Source organism: Festucalex cinctus, chromosome 3, assembly GCF_051991245.1.
Source record: "Festucalex cinctus isolate MCC-2025b chromosome 3, RoL_Fcin_1.0, whole genome shotgun sequence".
Taxonomy (NCBI): domain Eukaryota; kingdom Metazoa; phylum Chordata; class Actinopteri; order Syngnathiformes; family Syngnathidae; genus Festucalex; species Festucalex cinctus.
The window spans coordinates 8,701,541-8,725,391 of NC_135413.1; the positions used below are offsets into that span (position 1 = coordinate 8,701,541).

General features: G+C 39.3%; 1 protein-coding gene across 2 annotated transcripts in view; it reads left to right on the forward strand.

Moving 5' to 3' along the window:
* Positions 1-23,851, forward strand: part of LOC144015573 (DENN domain-containing protein 5B-like) — a 60,971-nt gene that overhangs the window by 26,025 nt on the left and 11,095 nt on the right. For both annotated transcript variants that reach the window (XM_077515682.1, XM_077515683.1), the window contains exons 5-15: positions 4,856-5,353; positions 7,697-7,928; positions 11,911-12,061; positions 15,772-15,862; positions 15,942-16,061; positions 17,796-17,948; positions 19,092-19,170; positions 19,285-19,351; positions 22,692-22,820; positions 22,896-23,017; positions 23,298-23,443. In XM_077515682.1, coding sequence (XP_077371808.1) covers positions 4,856-5,353; positions 7,697-7,928; positions 11,911-12,061; positions 15,772-15,862; positions 15,942-16,061; positions 17,796-17,948; positions 19,092-19,170; positions 19,285-19,351; positions 22,692-22,820; positions 22,896-23,017; positions 23,298-23,443 — 1,788 coding nt within the window. The remainder of the gene's footprint in view (positions 1-4,855; positions 5,354-7,696; positions 7,929-11,910; positions 12,062-15,771; positions 15,863-15,941; positions 16,062-17,795; positions 17,949-19,091; positions 19,171-19,284; positions 19,352-22,691; positions 22,821-22,895; positions 23,018-23,297; positions 23,444-23,851) is intronic.

The window sequence follows — 23,851 nt, forward strand, 5'->3', positions numbered from 1 at the left end:
CCCTTGTGAGAACTAAGTGGTCAAGAAAATGGATGGAAAAAGTTTTAATATTAACATTTTCAACTCCACAGTGCACTTTTAAACAGGCAAACACTGAACCAGAACAATATTCTGAGTCATAGTTATTACAGTTTTATTTTCATCAGTCATCTGTGAGTCAATGACAATGTGCTCACGAACACCTGCTTCAGAATAGGGCTGCACAATATATTGAAAAGAAATGTCGATGTCGTGATATTGGCCCATGCAATATGCATATCGCAAAGACATTCAATAAGTTTCATATAGTATTGTATGCTTTTATCGGAATTTGATCATTCAGACGCAAACTTAAATGTGCATCACCAATTGTTGAACATTATCTGTGGTATTTAATTAAAATTATTCAACTAAGGATACATTGAGTTTGGTTATTTTGGGCATGAAAAAAACAATTATTTCATTAGATAATAAAAATGCCCTGCGATTGGCTGTCAAACAGTCCAGGGTGTCCCCTGCCTACTGCCCAGAGCCAGCTGAGATAGGCGCCAGCACCCCCCGCGACCCTTGTGAGGAATAAGCGGTCAAGAAAATGGATGGATGGATGGATAGATAATAAAAATGTAATTTTTTATGTACATGTTAAATATCACAATAATATTGATGTCGTTATATTCAACAACTATATTGTATACTTTTCCAATATTGTAAGCTCTCGCTGGGAAGGACTGATTTGATTGGTTATGATGCCAGACAGGCTGTGAACCTTTGGTTTTCTCAAAAAGGGTTGAGAGGCCTCACTGTAAGACCTGAATGGACCCTCTGTGTGTGTGGAATAAAATAATGTTAATGTAAAAGCAAAGCCTTTTTTTTCCCCAATGTCTTCTTTTAAAGTTATATAAAATAATTGACTTGCATTGGCAAAAAGAGGCAGGCCGTACTCTACTTCGAAGTCGAGAACAGGTCATCATCATGCACATTTTCTCTCTCTCTCTCTCTCTCTCTCTCTCCTTGTAAATGTGTTACATTATTTTCAGTTTTGTGACGATACAACTTGAAAAAGGATCATATTTCTTCTCAAAGCATTGAGCTACCTGGGAAATTGTCGGGCTACCTCAGTTTCCCATGTTAGGAGCCCGGCTGCCTCCTTAACCTGGCTGGCTAAATCTCAGGCATGAGACACAGTCGTTAAAGCCCCAGTGTGTAGCTCACGACCGCCATCTATCGGTCAAACAAGATAATGCAATGATTTTAAGCACACGAACTACGGCGTCCCAGAGAGCCCCTACTTCAACAGCCTACCACCAATTTCACCGGAACAGAACGCAAACAACTTCTGGTATTCCCTCGAGTGATGACGTAAGTGAATTGCATTTGTTAGACATACTGTACATATCCCTAATAATTGTGATTTAGTCATTTAATTTCAGAATTAATATTTTTGTCGGCATTGTTTGGAAATACTGTACGTCAGCTAATGATAATGGCTATCTATGTTCATATTTGTTAGTGCAACTAAACCATGCAACAGAGAACACACAGTTATGTTATGTTTTATAGACATGTGGACCATCTCAAAGGGGGCGAGGGAGACGACGAGGAAGAGAACGCGGAAGAGAACGCGGTGTCTCGTAACGTACAATTATGTCATCATGGAAAAATAATTCCATTCGAGCATGCATGTGAATGGCTCAAAACATACCTTTGCTTGGAATATGTGGTATTTAGATTACATCGTTTGCTGATATGTTTAGTATATCGTGCAAAAATAATGGTGTTAACTGAACTAACACATCTGCAACTCAGACTCGTAATTCCCCCCGTGTCTTGTTGCTACTAACCACTCAGAAAAGTGCTGCTTACAAAAACATTTGAAACCTTTTACTCAGATATCGATTTGTCACCATGTTGAACAATTTTACCTAATAAATATCACTAAGCAATTTAATTAGTTTTGATTGAAGATACAACAGCTTCCTTGTACTTCGATGTGCAGGAATTTACATGGCTTTCACAAATAGTCTTGCTCATGTAATAATGTACTTCATTGGCTCAGTGACTTTCAGTTCATTGTTTGGTACCTCATCTGACATACAATTGTTACCTTCTTGCAGAGACTCGTACAGGAAATGACCATGGAGGAACATGAAGATATCCAAGTCCAGCTGATAGACTGACACCAAGAAATACTTTTTGACACATTGCTGACACATCAGCACCACCATGATTTCCTGTACCTGGATCCCAGACTGCAGCACCTTGGTGGACTTGTAGCAAATAAGTGACACTTTCCCAGATCCTTGAGGACAATACAAAGTTTTTTTACCTGGCATATAATTAGTACATGTCTGACACTTGTTGTTGTAGTTTGTATAACTTGTATATTGTTGTTGTGTGTTAATTTGTACATTTTGAATAACTAAAAAAAATACTATTTCCTTTGGCGTCAACATGCAGTGTTCATTCGACACCTAACCTAACACTATTTTACATGACCAGAAATGTAAAACATCAAAAGCCTGGAGAATTATTATAAATGCTTGCAATGACAATGAATTCTTCATTGGCCAATGAATGTAAGGTACAGTACATGAAAATGAATGAATAAAATAAAGTAAAATAAAAGTACATGAAATGAACATATTAACTTAAAAAAAAAAAAATGCTGTTAGAATATAATGAGCTACATGAATTGCAGTTGTTCCAGAATTTTACCAATACGCTGTGCATTTCAAAATATGGAAAATAGACATACAGGTTTGGGCCAAAAGTAGTGTTACAGAGCAGGTATGTGTTGTACACAGCTAAAATATCTGATTAACTCAATACCATGATGAGTTTTTTTTTTGTGTGTGTGTGTGCTGAAATTGCCCCCCATTAACATTGCAACATTCCTCAAACTCTCCCGAACACAGTATGATCTGTAACACTACTTTTCGCCTACTCTATGATGTTATTGGGGCAAAATTAAGGAAGGCTTGTCCATTGATTGTGTGAACAGACTGCAGTAAAAATGAAGTCACTTCAATGTTTGCTGGTTTTATTAAGTTTTACATGCTCCTTGACTGCACAAGTACATGTTATGGAGTGAGGGCATGTTCCCACCAACGATGATATCATATTCTTCAAAGACTTGCTGAGGAATGTGAGGGAGGAGTCACTCCATGGCTTCAGACACATGGTCAGCAGGTCCTGTGTAAAACAAATGGTGCTTGTACATGTGACCATTCCGTATTGCTTCACACAAAAAGTTAATGTAGTGTGCAATGCCGTCCATATGTAAATGACATACCAAGACGTCGGCTGACTTCAGTTTTTTGCAGCTCAGATATGGTAGGTGGAGATACTGGTGGTACAACACCGAAGCCTTCTGGGGTCCTCTATTCAAGTGTCCTCATTCGGGGCATTCCAATTTGGCTGCTGACTCTCCCCTTGATATTTTTTTTTCTTGCAGGTCGGTGATGTATTTAAACGGTGCATGAATGCTTGTATACATCAGAATATGGTTCTGGAACCCCTCAAGTTTGGCTGTTGATCTAGTGTGACACAAACAAAAACAAAATTATAAAATAAAATAAAATAATTGATGATATGTCACCAACTTTCCAACAAAGCCCCCAAAATAGAGGTAAGATCTTTAGTTTTTGGGCCCAAAACATTGTATTAGCTAGATAAAAGTAACTTGACTGCATACTGCATAGAATATGCAAAGGCTGCTTGCTTGTCGAATTTCCGTGGAAAACGTGGCAGCGTGTAAATTCTTGTGCACCCAATTACACAATGGACCAGTACACACTTGAGTGAGAGAGTTCAGACTCTAGCAGTGCTTACGGTACAGCCAGAATTTAAGTCCAGAAAGTTATTCCCTGCCGAAAATTAATTTCGAGAACACTATTTTCACCAACCACGACAAAAATAATTTTCAACTCCTCCTCTAATACAGTATGCTTTAGATTCTCCATTGAAGTTATGGGCAAATATACCTCCGAAATCACAGTTACATTACATTACACAATAACTTGCGCATTTACTCTAAATATAACGTGCCAGCGGGAATCTTTTTTTTTTTCAAAGCAAGTAGCTACATAACGAAATCGTTCGAGTGGTGCGGAGTTGCTAATCAACAGCTACAATGATCGTAAAACAAAGGTACGAACATCGTATTAATTAGGTGGTGTATACTTTTTCTCTCGCTCTCAAAACGTAAACACAAATGTACTCTTACTTACCGGTCAAGTAGAAAGCAGTCGAAGGCACCGGCACGTCCCAAACCTAGTCTGTTCCTCATTTCTCTCCATCTGGCAAATGCGGCTACAATATAAACTCTTGTTTTGTCGCGCTGAAATAAAATAAATTCCCAAAGTAAGTGTGATGCTTGATAATGCTCTCTTCGGGGACCGGAAACTCTTCTTCTTCGTGGACATGCGGTCGCCATACAAACCGGAAGTGCGTTCCAAAAACGCGTTAAGAAATGGAGCGCTGAAATTTGTCTTTGACGGCACCCGTAGCAGAAAGATGGTGGCGAAACATGGCGGACACTAGAAGCCGCGGCCCGGACATGTAAGATAATTTGCGATTTCTAGACTAACCGTTATATTTTAAAAAAGTACGTTTATGCGATACTGCTGCTGAAAAGAAATCATAGAGGAGACACTGCTTTTTATTTATTATCTTGCCGTAGTACCTCAGATCATAATCTATTATCCTCTTGGAGTTTATCATGGCAAAATGGCAAGAAAAGTGTTAAGTGGATGGAATTCTTTATCTGGGATCTTAATTGGATGTTTTCAGCTCTTCCAGTTTGCCTCTAAGATATGAAAGACTGCGAAGTCTCAGCCAATCTTATCTGATTTTTTTTTTTTTTATTCCTGCACAGGCCAACCTTTGCTTTGTGGACATTGACAACCACTACGTGGACTCTCCAGAGGGTCTCCCCGCCTTTCCGGACCGAGCTGAGCTGGTGCGGGAACTGAGCGACATCCTGAAGCGTTTTGGGGTTCCCCTGCAGGGAGGTGCCGTCACAAAGCCCACCACAGCCTCCCCTCAGCTTAGCAGCCTGGTCCTGGAGGATTTGATGGAGGACAGAAGGAACGGAAACCTCGCAGGCGAAGAGCTGGAAGTGCTGGAGAGGCTGCAAGCTCTGGCTTGGAGGTGCGGAGGAGACAAGTTAGCGGGCGAACGCAAGACGCTGGGACGTGCGTGGGAAGAAGAAGAGGAGGCTCTGACTGATGCAAAGATGAACATTCAAATAAGGGAGGTGTTTGCCGGCCGCTTCGCTGCCATGTTTGGCCGCTACGAGGAGTTTGTTATCCACAGTGCACTCGATTTGGAGTCCTGGATGAGTAACCGAGAGGGAACTTTCAATTTTGACAAGGTACGGTGAACTTCCTTTTTTTTGGAATGGGGATGTATGTTCCAATTTTAAATTCATTTTAAAATGCATTAATAAGTTTTTCCTCTCCCACATGCTTGAACACATTTAAACTTATTGAATAGGTGGTTACCACCAAGTGTGACATCAAAAGCTTCTTGCCTATTCTAAAAATAGCTCACTGATGATGGGTTATGAAATTTCCCAGGGATGTTGTAGAAGTGATCATTTGAAAATCTAAGCACTTGCACAGATTTGCAGTATTGTGTGTTTTTATTGATATGCATCCGTTTCCTACCTTGTTAAATCATTGTTATTAATTATTGTGAGACATCAAATCATTAACATGATCAGCGCCTTCACATATTAACATTAATAATTAATAACAGCCTAGAGTTAAACGTAATTTGATTTCTTATTTCAGACGTGTGTATGAAAATGGTAGCCGTAAACATTAATAGTACCCCAAGAATTAGCGCTCACTTTCAAAAAACATTGGTGAGCCCTGGTGTTCAGCAAGAGTTTTTCAAAGAAGAGGAAATGCACACTTGCTTCAAGCTACCGGTACTTATTTTTCACTCCCAGTTGAAGTTTACTGTAAAAATTACATAAATAAGAACAAAACACTGCACACTTATGCACTAAACTGTTGAACAAAACAATCTAATGAAGGTCTGTTGGCATAATGCTAACATATAATGCGAAACTGGATGAAAAATAGCATTGATATGACAGAATGATGCACAATCTAACAACTACTACTTCCACACAGGGCACAACAACACAATATTCATGGACATATGTTCTCTCTGCTATATGAGAACAATCAATATCATTAGAGCTTAATTAGGGCCTTCTCTGCCTCTTCTTCTATTATGCTGCATCTCCTCTCTGTATACATCTGTGTTGTCCGGCATGTTGCGGTGCAACCTGGTACTACAGCATACTGAAGCTACACAACTCTAAATTTGGACTTGCAGAAGTATTAATTCACATGGACGTGTTTACATGTTGTTTTTGTAATGTAATGTGTTTTTGGTATTAAACATCTGTGGTATTGCAGGGGGCTTATGAACTATGATATAGCAGGGAAACATTGTAATTGAAACCATCGTAGTTGGAACCATTTGCTCCACAGGGTGTGCAAGAAACCAAAGGTGTTCTTTTGTTCTCTGCAATAAATTACAAATAGTGGCTGCTGGTCCACATGAAAGTTCTGAAATCAATCGGACTTGCCAGGTTATCAGAGAGCTTTGGATTACTGACAAAAATAACTGTTTAGTACACAAATAACTCCAAGGGTTGGCAGTCGCCTATTTGAGGGCGGTTCAGCTCCCCCTTATGTGCATCTAATTGGACTAATTTGCCGCAGGTCAGTAAGTGCACCAGCAAGCAGAGCACAGAAAGTAGCACAGCACATTAATAAACGTTCATTCCAATCAAACAGAAAAACTGACTTGCGGAAAAAGATTGGTGTAAAAAGCAGTCTGAAGACACGGGACACTCTGTAGTAATGTTAAAAGTCCTTTATTGTGTACGGACTGTCGATGCCTTTCAACAACAGTGTGCAAAGTTAAAACAAATCACCAGCTGGTGCATCTAAATACAAATTAATCCCGTGATATAATGTCACGGTACAGTCAAGAGCAACAGAAGACTACAAACATGGCAAACATCCATACATGTACAATATTGTGAACACAAAGGCTCGCTACTGTTAAAAATGCGGGGGAAACGCCTCACAAATGTCGCTAAGGTGCGAGCTCATCTTCATCATCATCTTCATCAATCTCTGCAGCCGGCCTCGCTTCATACGAATGTCCTCTTGCGGCTCTCAGCTATTTTCAAAGTACACGGTCATGGAGCTACAACGATGAATGGGAGAATCCGAAGCTCAGCAGCTACATGCTACAAACACTCGAAGTGCGCATGCGCAGCTAGGAACGAGCACGCACGACGTCGTTACGCAGATTGATTGACAGGATTGAGAAACAATCGTTAAAATTCAGAGTTGTTTTTTTTTTGTTTTTTTTTGCCGGAGAATCATAAATTGGTGGTGGTGGGGTTTTTTATTTTTATTTTTTTACCATCTGGAGAATAAGTTCCCAAATTATCTGAATTTGTCAATGCTGAATATTCCTCTGTACATACTTTGTGTGACAGTTTCGTTTGGTGGTGTGCGTTGCCTCAAAGTCTCGGAAACACAAATTTAGAGACATCCAATATTGATTCCAACGGAGAGAAAATGTGCATACGGCCAGTTAGTCCATCTGTTTGTATGCTGGGCTTAACCCATAGCATCTCATTTAACTGAATTATTGTTTTTGTGGACTTTTCGTATTCCAGGGTGCCTTCCTTTCGGCTCAGCCTGTGACCCACCTGCACTTCCTGTCCCGCTTCCTGGAGACAACCATGTTTTCATCTTTTGCTGACAGCAAGGTGATCTCTCGCTGGGCTGACCGCGAGCCTCTGCAACAAATGTTTGACAGCCGCCTGGAAAGGGAACGACTCTACGACACGGACCAAGCCGACCCTCCCGGTAGTCGCTACCAAAAATGCTCCACGCTTTTTGAATCAGGTACACTGAAAATCCACAACCACATCATCATGCATCATTCTCTATCATTTTTGCCCTTGGTTGTCATCATACACCTTAAAGCAGCAGTCTCCTGCTACATTGCAGTCCATCGTACACATTGTCACAGTGATGTACTTTTTGAGGATGTCAGTTGTTTGTTGAATATTAGGAGTACAGTTAGACCAGTGATGGGAAGTAACGAAGTACAAATACTTCGTTACTCTACTTGAGTAGTTTTTACAGCACAATGTAATTCACTGAGTCTTTATTTTTTAGAATACTTTTCACTTTTATCCGTTACATTTTAAAAACAGTATCTGTACTTTTTACTTGATATATTTTCAAAACAGAGGGTCGTTACTTGTTACTTTTGTTTTACCTGCATGACAACGATTAAAAAGTGATAGCAGCTTTTGCGCTTCTATGTGCCTGGGTCGGCCATTACGACCAATCATTTTTAACAAGTAAAAAAGAAAATAATAACAACAATTAAATTAAATTAGAAAATGAACAATGTGCTGTATGTGCTGCTTTGAAGACCCCTTTTTATTTTATTGCTTAGTTCCTTAAACCCCAATATTAAATTTGGCAGAGGCATCTTTTGTTGACTTACAGTGATAATTCATTAATTTAAAAAATATATATGCAAGTTACCTCCTCTAGAGATCATTAAGCATATAATTTAAACAGGTATTAAGGCTAGTTATCCATCCATCCATCCATCCATTTTCTTGGCCGCTTATTCCTCACAAGGGTCGCGGGGGGTGCTGGCGCCTATCTCAGCTGGCTCTGGGCAGTAGGCGGGGGACACCCTGGACTGGTTGCCAGCCAATCGCAGTAAGGCTAGTTATGGAAACTTCATTTCCATTGCATATTTAAACCAAGGGCACCATCTAGAGGAGTGAAAAATGCTGCAAGGGCTTCATGAGGTGATTTGGTCAGTTTTAAGGATTTGTTCAGTGATGATCTTTTAAATTTAATTGTCTTTAAATTATATGACATGAGGAGGAAACATCTGGTGAAAATACTTTTTACTTTTACTCGTGAAGTACATTTTAGAGCCTGTACTTTTTTACTTTTACTTGAGTAATTATTTGAATGAGTACTTTACTTTTACCAAAGTCATTTTTTATGCAAGTAATTGTACTTTTACTCAAGTACAGAATGTCAGTACTTTTCCCATCTCTTAGTGAGATGCACATTGAGCTCTGTCAATGAGAAGATGTTGGCCACAGCATTTGCCCATACTCACACACAGAATCCCCACACAGACTTGCTCACGTCACCCCAGCAGGCCCTGCCTCTTAAAGGCACATGCATGTAAACAGACGCTGCAATATGTACAGTAGGATATGACTGATAGGGACTAAAGGCCTCGGCGTGGTCGTCACTGCGGAAGTGCCGCGCGTGCGTTTGCCGTATACTTGTGGGCAATACACACCGGTAGCGAAATATCCAGTGCCGTGTATACAATTTACGCCCTAGAATTCCTTCATCTTTTGTTCCGAATCAGCGATTTATCACAAATAACTGACACAACTTCCTTCTCATTCATTCGTGCTGTACACAGCACTTTTATTTATTTATTTATTTATTTATTTATTTATATACACAGTCGAACGCTGCTTTATAGAGTGGGTTGTTCTTCCACTGCACAAAACTGGATGGTCATTGGATAAATGCTGGGGTTTTTTCCTGCCCATTGGATGCTGTGTCTCTGGGGGTGTATAGAATAGTGGACCGGCCCAGACATTCAGCTACTGCGTGATGATTGGATGATCTGTTCTAGGTGTAAAAAATGAACTTCTACTCATGCATTGTTTTGAAAAATCAGGGGTGTCGCTACTCGCTACGGCTGGTATATTAGCAGAGTGGAGTTTCCTCTGCATTTTATGGCCAATTCTGGAAGTTTTTTTTTTTTTTTTTAGTTTCCGGAACAAGGAACAGCAAAAAAAAATGGAGACCATGGAATATTGTTTGCTACAACTAATCGACCTAGAGCCTGCATACAATTCCCTATCTAAATTCCTTCATAGATAATCTTCTCTGGCATTTTCTATCAAGATCCACTGATTATTCGGTGTTAAAAAAAAGGGTGGTGGAGGTGGGGTGTCCTATTTAAACACATTTACCCATCTGGTTTGTGTTCAGTTGCTTTATTGTGCATGAGAACATCAAACTGAATAAAACATCAAAGTCAATGAACATAAAAGGCAAAGCGAGTGTCGACTAAGGCTTTTTGGAGGGGGTGAGGTGCGGATGGAAGGGTAAATGGGGGTGCACTAAAGAATGTGTGGGGGATGAGCTATTTTGTGTCCCTCTTCAAATCTGCTCTTCATTTAGCCTCATTCATCAATTCCAGTGGATGCAGAAAATGAAGACAGCCGTTTAACTCATTCACTGCCAGTCATTTTAGAAAATTTTAAAATTGTCAATACTCACGTGATATTACATTCAATAATTATAAATAAACCGAATCTACCAAATAACAGAATAGACTCCCTACTTTTTGCCCCGTCCCATTCTTTTATAATTGACAGCAGAAAAATGTAGGTTTGCCAAAATACAGCCATTTTTCCCATAGACTCTGACTCTGTTTATTTCGTATAAAATGGGGCAAGGATGTCATCTACCGGTGGTTGGGCATCAGTAAAGTTGTTTCCAAGTTTGATATTTACAGTGGAGCATGCTCAGATTCGCCCCCATTTAGCCACGCTCTAAAAAATACAATTGACAAGTATACTTGTCAAAGGCAGTGAATTTAAGTAACAGATTTTATATCATGTACGGTAACTAAATTAGACGACTATGCATAATTTCAAATTGTGCAATTCGGTTGAAAATGAAACACATTATTCACGTTATTTTTTTTAAATTGTGAATATGATGTAAAGTATACGATTCTGCCTCCACCATGCTTCTGATTGAATGAGTGGCCTGCTTCAGGCTGACATCACTCGACAATGGCAACCCGCACGGAACCGTAAATGGCAAAACGTAACTTACAAGATTTTAAACCGATATTTAGTTATCTGTCTTGAATGTTACTTCAATTTAGTTATTTGACATAGGTTCATGTAACACAATGTGATATGTAATGGCTGCATAAATTTGCACAACAAAAACAAATTATCGGACTCCCATCTTTGTTATTTACATTTACTTCAAACTCTGAGGTCGGAATTGGGACAATCTGAGTGGGGCTAATCTGATTTCCAACCTTCCTCAAATGCAGCAAAAGTTCAATTTATTCATTATATATTTTGTACTTGCTGCATTTGCAATGCCTTGTCTTGAGGTAGGTACACAGTCATAGCCATTAATACTAAAAAAAAAAAGGGGGGGGGGGTTGGGGGTAGTTAAAATATTAAACATTGGCATAGAGTATTTTCTGCACTGTAAGGCGCACCTAAGAGCCTTCAATTTTTTCAAAGCTGACCATGGGCCTTATAATCCGGGGCGCCTTATATATGGATCAATATTGAGCCGCAACAGGTCTCGCTGTCAAGACGCTATCGGTGGCCCTGCACGATCGGTAACCCGCATGCGCAGAAGATCCCGCCATCTTGGATCGCTAGCTAATACAAATACTTTACCTCAGAGAAAATAATAAAACAGCTGTTTATTCATTTTGGGAGTGAATGGAGTTGTCAGAAAGCTGGTTTGTAATCTATTAATAAAGTTTGACTGATCTATCTGACTGCTTTGTTGACATTCCTTTTAGCGCAGCACCGTCTAATGGATGCATAACGTAACCCCAGCCTCTACTGTAGCGCCTTATATATGGAAAAAGTTTTAAAATATGTCATTCATTGAAGGTGCGCCTTATAATGCGGTGCGCCTTGTAGTTCGGAAAATACGGTAATTGATTTCAGTTTTCGGCCACACGTTTCTCATTTTCGGTTTTGGGTTTCTGCCAACCAATTTCATTTTGGTGCATCTCTAGTGTTTTGGTGACATTTTCATTGTGTTTGTGATGCAGCCCAGGCCATCGAGCGCAGGCTGCTGAAGGCCGACCACACCGCCATACACCCACACCTCCTGGACATGAGGATCGGCCAGGGTCGCCACCAGCCAGGCTACTTTCCCAAGTTGCAGGCCGACGTCCTCATTCACTCTCAAAGCACAAACAAGTAAGTCTTTCACCCGGGGTTGGTGAACAACGTCTGAAAAATTGGTGTCACACGGATGACTTCATCAGTCAGAAAGGGATGTACAGTGAACCGCAGATTTTTGCGGGGGACATGTATCAGAGCGCGTCACTAGGCTTCATTTTAGCCATGCTCAATAAATCCGGACAAATGTAAATGGTGAAAAAGAATTTTACGTTATAGAGGTTTCTTGTGGTGCTTGTTGATATAATTCCCCCCTGGAACTAATGATTATTGGATGTGTTCTGAAAGGGGTTGTTTTTTTGTGATGGAATTGAATATTTTTAGAATCAATCTATCGATTAGTCCATTAATTAATCGACTAATCTGATTCATTTTAATTTTGCATTAAAGTGTATTACAAAAGCATTTTTCCCGATTACTCTTTATTAACCAGTGATTTGTGTTTATTTTGTACTTCATATTCATGTAGTGATTGTTTTCCAAAGTAAAAACAGATGTTTGCAAATTTTTTATTTTGATTAAACACAGAAGATAATCAGTCTTCTTACATCAAAGACATAGATATGAATGAATGAATGAACGAATGAATGAATGTTTCGGTAGTCAATAAACCTTCAAACAACTGCTACTATACACATGAAGCGTCAACACATACACACAAACCAAAAAAACGAAATCAATTGCTTGAAAATCTGGAGGATATTGGTGGCAGGCCCTCACTGTCTTACAATTTGAATCCGAGGCGCTCTTCCATATCAGGCTTGGGAATCAGCTTGATTGCCTTTTGGGGATTGTAAATGGACCGCTTTTATATTGTGCTTGGCTGGCCTGCTCAGATGTATTCACAGTTCTTTCTGCCTCAGTCACACCATGATTAACGGTGATGGTGTACTGTAAATTAAATGACTCATTTGCACATAGCAGGAGCTACATTGTGTCAAAGTATTCAAAGAAACTAGGCCAGACTTCGGAAATTGGACATGAAGCCTTTCATTTGCAAGACAACCACCTTTTCCCCCCATGTTTTTATTGTCATATGAGAATTTAGTGTCACAAAGTAAGCTACACTGCCAACATGGATAGTCAGTGAAATGTAGTCGTACCTTGACGTGTGAGTGACCTGACCTGCCGATGTTTTGCTTTGACTTGCACACAAAATGGTGCCAGTTGCTTGCAGCGACTGTCACTTCTAGCTCAATTTGACTATGAATCAATACATTTTATTTTGATCAGTCATAAAAGAGAAAAAAATACAATACACAGGCCCATCATAAAAAAAGAAACATACAGACCAAAATGGCATTGGCTTAAGCTAACTCTTATTTTTGCCTACCTGCTTTCACAAGCTCAGACCACTCAAAACGATTAACTCAAATATCACACATTAATGATAATAAAATTAACAAAACAAGATCCAAACATCAACTTGCGGACTCATATTTTTCAATAACTTTACTTTTAAACAAACGTTTAAAATTAAAAATTGTCCGACACCATTAAGTCATCATCAAGATGATTTCAAACCTTCACACCACTTATAGAAATACATTGATCTTTAAATTTAGATCTTTAAAATGTTGCTTCCTTCAGAGAATTCTTTTATCTTAAAAATATTCTCTATGTGACTAGGGAGCTGTTTAGAACACAATTTATACATTATAAGTGTAATTTTATAATTTACGAAGTCCTCAAATTACAAAGCTCTTAACTTAAAGCAGCTATATGGAAGATTTAAAATTTCAAATCGCTACTGCCACCTGTGGCCGAAAACAAACTGCACGCTCGTACACGCTGCGCGCACTCGTACGTGCACGACCTCAATACTGAAGACTGGGCTCTTCATATCCAATGAAACTATGTTTTCAGAGGTAAGAAGTTTTATAATGTTTTACAAAACTGGCCACTTCACGGAATTAGACTCTCGATCCCCACAAAAAAATTGATGTCCACGGGACGTGCAGATCATATTGCATTAGTCGGTCGAAGACCAGTTTTGTACTGTACTCCAAAACGATGTGCAAATTACGTTAATTAATTGGACCTCATTCCGACGTCAATATGCAGTTCCATATTGTAGTCACCCCGCTCGACGGACGTCAACCTGATTCTAGTCATTATTAGTTTGTCGCCCCAAGGCTAGTGTCATTGTGCATGAGTCGAAAGGTGGTCCGTCATTTATGGAAATTGATGATTGAGAAAAACACAATATAGACCCATTCACTGCTTGGTATGATACGGCCGTGAATGTTATTGCCATACAGTAGCGCTCACACTCCGCTAGCATAATGTAGGTACAATAGGCTGTTTTCAACGAGGAAAATAAGGCAACATTTAGCCTGATTGAAACGCTGCGGAATGGAACGTCTGTTCTTCATAAAGCCATTCTTTTCTATTTCGTTCAATCTTGCCGCCCCTTTCACGCTAAATGTTGCCGTCTACTTACTTTCACCCCAATAGTTACGACCGAGAAGTGATCGAGCTTGAGGTTACTGCTATTTGAGAACAACACTTTTTTTTTTCTAAATGTCAAGATACTCGCTTCTTACCTTTTGGAGTGGAAAGAAAGCCAGCTGTGAATCACTTTTCTAATCCAAGTCCGAGCTCAACTCTCTCCACCGCTGAAAAGTCAAACTGATGTTCACTCACGTTCTTGCCCGGCATCGGTCACTATCAAGTTTAGATTTTTTTTTTCGTGGCACTTGACATTGTTTTCACTTTTTTTAAGCAGCCTTCCGCGGAGTAACAGTGGGTGTCTGGGGCAGCGAATATCTGTACTAGTTCCGTCTTCGTGACTACAGGAAACAACTGACGAGACTGCGCATGACGTCACATCCTGCAGACAGAGGGCGGGAAATTCGAAGGATTCGGACCGGACGCTTCCTAAATAATATTGGCCAGAGGCTTTTAGGAGTACCCATTGTGAACAGCTAAGATGTTGATCTACTAATTAGAATATGTTGTAGTCGTAAATAGTCAAATAAAAAGGCTATTGTTAAGATATTTTGGGGGGAAATCCTCCATAGAGTAGCTTTAATAAAAAAATTAATAAAACAATAAATTTGATGGTTCTCTACAATTTGACTTTGTTATTATCCTTATAGCTCTCTTTTGTAGAATAAATATTGATCTTGTATGTATGGGATATGCATTCCCCCATATTTACAAACAATATGTTATATAAGGCGCAGCCAAAGAACAATACAAAATATACAAGGAATGATGATTCAAAAAATCCTTCACCTTATATAACATGGCAATTGATTTTGCTATTTTTGATTTGACATAATTATATGCATTTCCATTTTAATTTATGATCCAACATAACACCTAAAAATTTAATATCACAAACTCTTTCAAATTCCTTTCCCTATTCTCAATTTAACTGCTGAATCCATTTTACGATTACCATAATACCAAATAATTATCCTAAATCACATATCACATATCACACTAAACATGAAGCAAATAAAAAAAGCATTATTAAAAAAAAAAAAAAGCATTTGCAATACTGTACATAGGAGACAATTTTTGCTTTTTTTGTTTGTTTGTTTGTTTTTTTTGGCCACATTTACAAAGTTTCTTCTTTACAATTAACTACAGCCTACTTTGTCAAATAACCCAAGGTTAGAAATTGAATGCACACTTTGCACAGGGATGTTATTTTGGGTCCATTTTGTGCTTGCCATTTCTTCAGTGCTGAGTGTGCGTGATTGTTTACATCTGTGTAGGCGGTCCAGTTGTGTCACAGCATCACGCAGATCCGATCCCAGGAGGACGTCAGCAGCAGAGCTCTCAGGACCAGATGGCGAGCAAAGACAGGTGCTTTGTTTGGCGTTGAGACATGATCCGGTACAAAAGTTCACTTTCCTTATTTCTGTTGTTTTGGTTTCTTCCGCAGAAGCACTCATTGGCAAGGAAGCACCTTAACCAGCTGAAATATCTGAGCTTGTCGCCTCAAGTCGTCACTCAGACCCACAGAGAGTTTGTTCAAGGGCTGCTGAGCGAGTGTCGAGTGAAGGTGAGAGCTCTTGGTGGTCTACAAGTCAATAACAAATGAATGTCTGGTTGTGTTTGAAATCACTCTCTATAGTGTAGGAAGTTTGCCATTTTGTAGTGCTGCTGTCCAATTGTGTAATGTAATGCAAAATGTTATCCAAACATTGGGTCAGTCTTTCCCAATCCCGGTCCTCAAGGGTGGGAGTCATGTATGTTTTCAAGTTTTCCGTCCTCCAAAATACACTTGATTCATATAATCAGCTTATCAGCAAGCTCTACAGAAGCCTGATAGCGATATTGCACATTTTGATTCAATAAACTGCTTCCGTGTTTCGCTGGTGACGGACGGACGCGTCACGCCAAGCGGCTGCTGAATCATGCTGGTGGCTTGGAATTTTTCTGAAAACGCAGCTCATAACAACTATACTCATTCTAATAGTGGCAGTCCTATAGCAATCATGTGTAAAAAAAAAAAAAAAAAAAAGTGGAATTTTCCAAGTATCCGATGTTTACTGCCGAGGCTGAGTGAATTGCCGGAAGGGATTCATTCTGTTTCCCCGAATGTGGAAGTGGTCAGTTGTCAGGGTTACCTGTTGTGACATCTATTAAACACGACACAAAAAGGAGAGAAGACATTCAGTTCAGGGCTCGCGAGGAGAGAGAAGAGGAATACTGATACAATTCACTCCTGCATTCTCTGAAGATTCCTCTCCTCACCCTCTCTATTTATTTGATTTTCCATGCCTTTTTCACACCCCTAGTTACATGGGTGTGTTGGAACACAGTGTACTTGTTTGTCTATGTGTTGTGCATGTGAGTGGAAGATTGCTGAGTACATGTGTGGTCAAGTTTGCAATCAAGAAAGAAGTCGTTGCTGGGCCTTCTTGACACCGTATGAGGTGTTCAGCATCCAGGTGAGGTCAGCGGCGATGTGGATTCCGGTGTGCTGACCTCCTGGTTGTTCTGTAGTCCAACGATAACCTCTTTTGTCTTGGCGGTGTTCAGGACCAGAATATTTTCTGCACACCACCGAGCCAGGTGATCAATTGCGCTTATATAGTGAGACTCATTATTTTCTATTATGAGATCCACGACGGACGTGTCATAAGCAAAGCTTGAAGATGGTGAAGTGAGCCCACAGCCCTGTGGCACACCTGTGCTCAGGACAAGCGTGGATGATGCATAGTCCCCTACTCTCACCACTTGTGGTCTGTGGGTGAGAAAGTCACTAATCCATGAGCACAGTGGTGTGGGAATCTCCAGGTTGCGGAGTTTGGATACCAGTTCATGAGTGTGTTGAAAGCGGAACCAAAATCAGTGAATATCATCTGAACATGTGTTTGGCTGATCCAGGTGAGAAATGGCCGTATGGAGTGCAATGGAGACGACACCCTCAGTGGATCGGTTCTCCCTGTAGTCAAACTGGTGGCCCTCCTTGAACACTTCCCAGTCGGTGGGCTCAAAGTGTTGTAGTGTTGAAGTAGTGAGGGGGCTTCATCACTCCACACTTGCGCAGATTTTAACCATTTGCCCTGCCCTGCAGATGAGGGGAGTGTAAGCTAGGGTCATTTCTAAAGCAATATGATAAAACATGCACATGCTTTTTCCTTGTATGCATCTGGGATGTTTGTATAAACCCAGTCCAGTATAATATTGTCTCTGGTAAGAATATTGAAGCGACTTTAAAAATTCTAAATGACGGTTTACAGGCATTCTGACTTGTTCGATTACTTTTCACTTCTGTCTGCTTCTCTAGACCAAACGTATGTTGATGGAGAGGATGGGAAAGGAGAATGTGGAAGTGGGTCAGGGGGAGGCCAACATCACAGGCCTGCAGGAGAACACGCTGATCCACGGTCTGTGCGATCTGCTGGAGAGAACCTGGGGCCACGGCCTGCAGATGAAACAGGTCAGATGTGATCACGCATCGTTGGGCTGCTTGATTATGGGAAAAATAATAATCACGATTATTTTTGTAATAATTTAAATCACGATTATTCAAACGATTATTATTTTTTTGTACAAAACAAGAAAATGTTTAAGCATTTAAAAATATTACGACCGATTAAAAAAACTATATTTACACTATACTACACTATACTTATATCAGTTACTTTTCATTTATTTATTTATTTATTTATTCATTATTTATTTATTTATTTATTTATTTATTTATTTATTTATTTATTTATTTATGTTGGCAAAAACTTGAAGTTGGAGAGAAGCATGTGCACTGTGCAGTAGGACGATCATTTAGTTTTTGGTACAAAACAAGAAAATGTTTAAACATGTAAAAAAAAAAACTAATAAAAAATATTAAGACAAATAAAATTATTTGAATAATTATGCTAGTTCCTTTTGGATGAAAGAAAATGTATAAAATTAGTTATTTTAAAATTTTTAAAAAGTGCAAATGTATGAATTTAAACAACTCAAAAATTAGTTTGTTTGTTTTTTTTTTGTTTTTTTTACTGATTTCACCCGCAAAAAAAAGTTTAAATATTTAAAATTTAAAAAAAAGTTTAAATATTTAAAATTAAAAAAAAAGTTTAAATATTTAAAATTTAAGACCAAAATTGAATTTATAATAATATCTATGTTTATAATAATATATATTTATTGATTTATGTTGGCAGAAACTTTAAGTTGGAGTGCAGCATGTGCAGTCACAGTACTAGGATGATCTTTTTTTTTTGTATAAAACAAGAAAATGTTTAAATGTAAAAAATACAAATAAAAAAACAAAAAAAAACATTAATTTAAGACAAATAAAATTATTTGAAACACCAATTATGCAAGTTTCTTTTTGATGAAAGAAAATTTATTAAATTAGTTATTTTAAAATCGATTTTTTTTTTTAAACTTTAAAAATTTAAAAACTCAAAAATTAGTATCAATAATCTTTTTTTTTTTAACGATTATGCGGATTTTGTATTTGAAATTGTAATTGAATTTCGATTAATTGCACAGCCCTAACGCATCGTCACATTCATGAATTTCCTGCACTTACAGAGGCATTGTAGTAAATATGAGTGTTGATGTGTTTAAACAGGGGAAGTCAGCTCTGTGGTCGCACCTGCTTCATTACAAGGCAGCCCTGGTGAAAACAGAGGTGCCTGCTGAGTCTCCAGGTAGGATAGATTAGGATGATACACTGTAATTCATTAGACGTCATCTAGCGTAGTCCGCAGTTCATTTGGTCTCGAAATGAGATGCAGATTCTGATTTCTGTCAAATATTTTTAGGCACAGAGCAGAGAGCAAATGACGATGGCGCTATCTTTTTAAGGGCATCGTTGGTACAAGATATGAGGTGAGTAACAAATTTTAATTCGAGAAGGTATGCTGCATATAATCAGACATAGAAAATAGATGGAAAATGTACAGTACATATACAAATTCTAAACAACCCTGTTCAAAATCATCCTTTTGAATCCTTCTCCTGACTGCTTTTGAATAACAAGATCCCTCTGATGCTTTGGAAGCTCTGTGCTGACCATGGTTTGTTCTGTAAGATCTAACAACAAATAAGTCAGGAAAAGTCTACTAGAACATCAGAACTTTATTTGTTTTGTTGTTGTTGCTGTTAATGAAGGGGGGGGGGGCTTTCAATGGTAGTCGGTGTGCGCTAATACTTATTGAAGATGAGTTTAAAATAAATGTATTTCTGAACAGAGCCACACCCCCAGCAGTGATGGGAAAACTACTGACATTCTCTATGAGTAAAAGTACAATTACTTGTGTAAAAAAACAACTTTGGTAAAAGTAAAAGTACTGACTCAAATAATTACTCAAAGTAAAAGTGAAAAAGTACAGGCTCTGAAATGTACTTGATGAGTAGAAGTATTTATTATTATTATTATTTTTACCAGTTGTTTCCCCCTGCGTCAATTTGAAAGATATTAGCTAATGGAGCGAAAATGGGTATACATCACTGAGCTGTATGTAAAATTGCATAGCTGATTGGCCAAGAATTCTGATGCCGAGAGGCCACCATATTACCATGTCCAAGAATCGTTTCTCAGATAACCATCCTATACATTTGATTTACAGTATTGAGATTGTAGAATATTTGAGACAGTACTTACTAGAAACAGCGTGAATGTTTTAAATTTATGACTTAAGACATTTTACAACTTGCCCTTGCTTTGTACATGATAATTAAATACATGGATCAATTATGCGTTGAATGTTTACAGAAAGGAAATGTGTATATATTTTTTTTATTAAAGATTTATAACTGCAATTCAACAAAAGATCAAACTGAACTTTTATGTAGGCCGACATGTGTGCGTGAGGACAGTGATTGGTAAGTTTGCAGTAGGAGGGTTAATGCATTGGGGTGTCCAATATGGAAAGGTTTGTGTGTCTGATCCTTTGTATCACTATTTGTATCACTGATCTGTTTGAATTTTAGGTTGATAGGGTGTATGCATCTTCCATCCATCCATCCATTTTCTTAACCGCTTATTCCTCACAAGGGTCGTGGGGGGTGCTGGGGCCTATCTCAGCTGGCTCTGGGCAGTAGGCGGGGGACACCCTGGACTGGTTGCCAGCCAATCGCAGGGCACACAGAGACGAACAACCATCCACACTCACAAGCACACCTAGGGACAATTCGGAGCGCCCAATTAACCTGCCACGCATGTCTTTGGAATGTGGGAGGAGACCGGAGTACCCGGAGAAGCCCCACGCGGGCACGGGGAGAACATGCAAACTCCACCGGTTTATGCATCTTCCAAATCTAATATTGGGGATCTAACAAACTGAGCGATACAAGATAAGGGGGTCTTCAAAGCAGCACATACCGTCCACTATGTCCGATCTGTACGTGCGGTGCCTATAGTATATAAAGTAGTCTGCTCGCGCAATGGGAGTGGTAAGATGGTCTGTGGCGTCAACACCTTCCACGGGCATGTATGGGTTACAAGATATCCAGATTTTTTTACGTACAGATCAGTGGTAGACATCGGCCAGTTGACTCTGACTTGCCCTGCATCGTCGAAAGTGTTGAGTATCACTCACTCATGTTGATGGTCCACTCCTCACTGACATGATTGAACCTTCTTTCATATTGTTGACTAGCAGTCTGTGGCATTCTTCTTATCAAGTTCAAATTATTCTTTGTAGTGACGGCGCGCATTGCCCTCATATTTCCGGGTTCTAATCTAGCCAATTGCACATCATGTGATAGTGTGTCGTACAGCCAATCACTAGCCGGAATGTAGGGAACCATGTGTAACTGCATATGATTGGCGGAGCCAGGAGACATCAATGGCAGCTATTTCTTCTAGGTCAAGTATTTTAATCGTTTTCATGCATTTAGAAGCAAAAGTAACGACCTTGTTTTGAAAATTTATCGAGTAAAAAGTACAGATACTCATGTCAAAATGTAACAGATAAAAGTAAAAAGTAGACTAAAAAATAAATTCTCAGGAAAGTACAAAGTACTGAAGAAAACTACTCAATTACAGTAACGAAGTAGTTGTACTTTGTTACTTCTCATCTCTGATCCCCAGTTATAAAGAAAAGACATGCACACTGGTGTAACTGCATGATTTTGTTTTTTACATCCCCTCTTGAATAAATTGTATTATTTCAATGGATTTAAAAAGGACACAGGTCATTTTAATGGTGGGGAAAAAATTTAGATGATTTAGAAAATGGATGGATATTTTGATCTCAGTTTGTAAATTAGAAAACATATATATTGCACAAAGGTTGATTGGGCGCTCCAAATTGTCCCTAGGTGTGCGTGTGGATGGTTGTTCGTCTCTGTGTGCCCTGAGATTGGCTGGCAACCAGTCCAGGGTGTCCCCTGCCTACTGCCCAGAGCCAGCTGAGATAGGCTCCAGCAACCCCCGCGACCCTTGTGAGGAATAAGCGGTCAAGAAAATGGATGGATGTATTGCACAATGCACACCCAGGAAAACACAGTGGACTGCGTCCGGTAATAGCACGAAATATTGCACCACAACTGCACCCGCAGTCTGCGCCCAGTTACCCACCTATTCACTAAGGATATTGCTCTAATCATATACCGGCGCAAACACGTCCACAAAACTGACAGCTTGGAGCAAATTTGCACCTGATTTACCACACATGGCAATGGATTTGCGCCAAGAACATGGTTGTTATATTAACAGTTGCGAGAAAGATGACATTATCAGAAAGCGAGGTTGGACCGAGAGTAAGCGTTTATAGAACCATTAAGCTGTACAGAGCAGAGAGGATGACAACGACGTCATTCATTCATAAAGTACAAATTATTGGTGCAATCGTTTAAAAAAAATATATTTTCAGAGGTTGGCGTGGGCGTACAGTATGCATTTGGCACGTAAAAATTATTGTAAAATGCCTCCCTGCCATTGCCGATCAGCCCGGGTTACGTTATGTGTCCTAAAAAGAACATTTCCCCCTCCCTCTCTCTCTCTCTCTCTCTCTCTCTCTCTCTCTCTCGCTCAGTGTTTCTAAGTTAAAGTGTACAATGTTGATGATAAAAGTTTTTTGTTTTTTTTAAATGATAAAATTAAAAAATTAAATGAGAAGTTGTATTGTGTTAAAATGTTAACTTGGGAAACACTTAATTGACAATTAATAATGCTAAATTACTAGTTAACATTTTTGGCATTTGCATAATTTTCTGGTGTCAGGTTTATCCAGACGATGAGTGAGGGTCTATCTGAGGTGGGACAAGCTCGGGCCTGGATCAGCTTGGCCCTGGAGAAGAAGATGCTCTCACAGCACCTTAAAGAGCTGCTTACAAACCAGGAGTTGCTCAGGTAAACAATGAGTTTCATTCCTGTCTTTGTCTTGGTGCCTTATCTGACCTTCTTTCCTCTTGGTTGTCCACACAGACAGTTATACAAGCCTCACGCCTTCCTTCTGTGCGAGGAAGAAAGGGAACAGTTTCTATTCCACCTTCTCTCTCTCAACACGGTGGACTACCTCTGCTTCACGCACGCCTTCGCCTCCATCAGTGAGTCAATACAAATAGAACTCCCATTTGTTCATTACTATGACAAAAGTGCCCGTAGGCAAGTTTATTTGTACAGCACCATTCAAACACAAGGCAAATCCTTTAGTGCGTTACACAGACAAAGCAAAGAAATAATGATTCTAAACGGGATTAAATGAAAAGTTGAAACTCAACATAAAAGCAGGATAAATAAAAAGACAAATCAACAGTAAAATGACTAGATATGGATAGATGAAAACAAGAAATAATATTTTTGCCCAAAACAACCGCCTCTCTGCAGACATTCCCTATCGTGTTGCCATCATCCCTATGAAGAAGCTGAGCATCGCCATGGCGACCGTCAACCCATGGGTGTGCGTGTCTGGAGAAATGGGAGATTCAGGAGTCAGACCGATCCCCAAGAATACCCAGGAGATATTTTTCCAGGTTTGGGTCAACACACACAAAATAACAATAACAAGTCATAATATTATGAATAAAAAGTATAAAATAACCACCCACAAAAAAAGAAAAAAAAAAAGTAAATCGCGGGAGGTTGACTGCTCGAAAAGTATATCTTGGGACAGAAAAATGTTGGGCACACTTGCTCTGAACGATTATGGTAATCGATTATAATTAAAAACAAAAAGATGTCAGTTAATTTGATAATTGATTCATTGTCAATTAATCGGTTAATCGTAGCACCTCTAGTTACTTTGTCTATGTGCCCAGTGACTGGCTGGTGACCAGTCCAGGGTATACCCTGCCTGTTGCTCAAGGTTAGATGCGATAAGCTCCAGCTCACCCATGTGCCTAAGAAATAGAAACAAATGGAAAACTTCCAACGTGCCAACG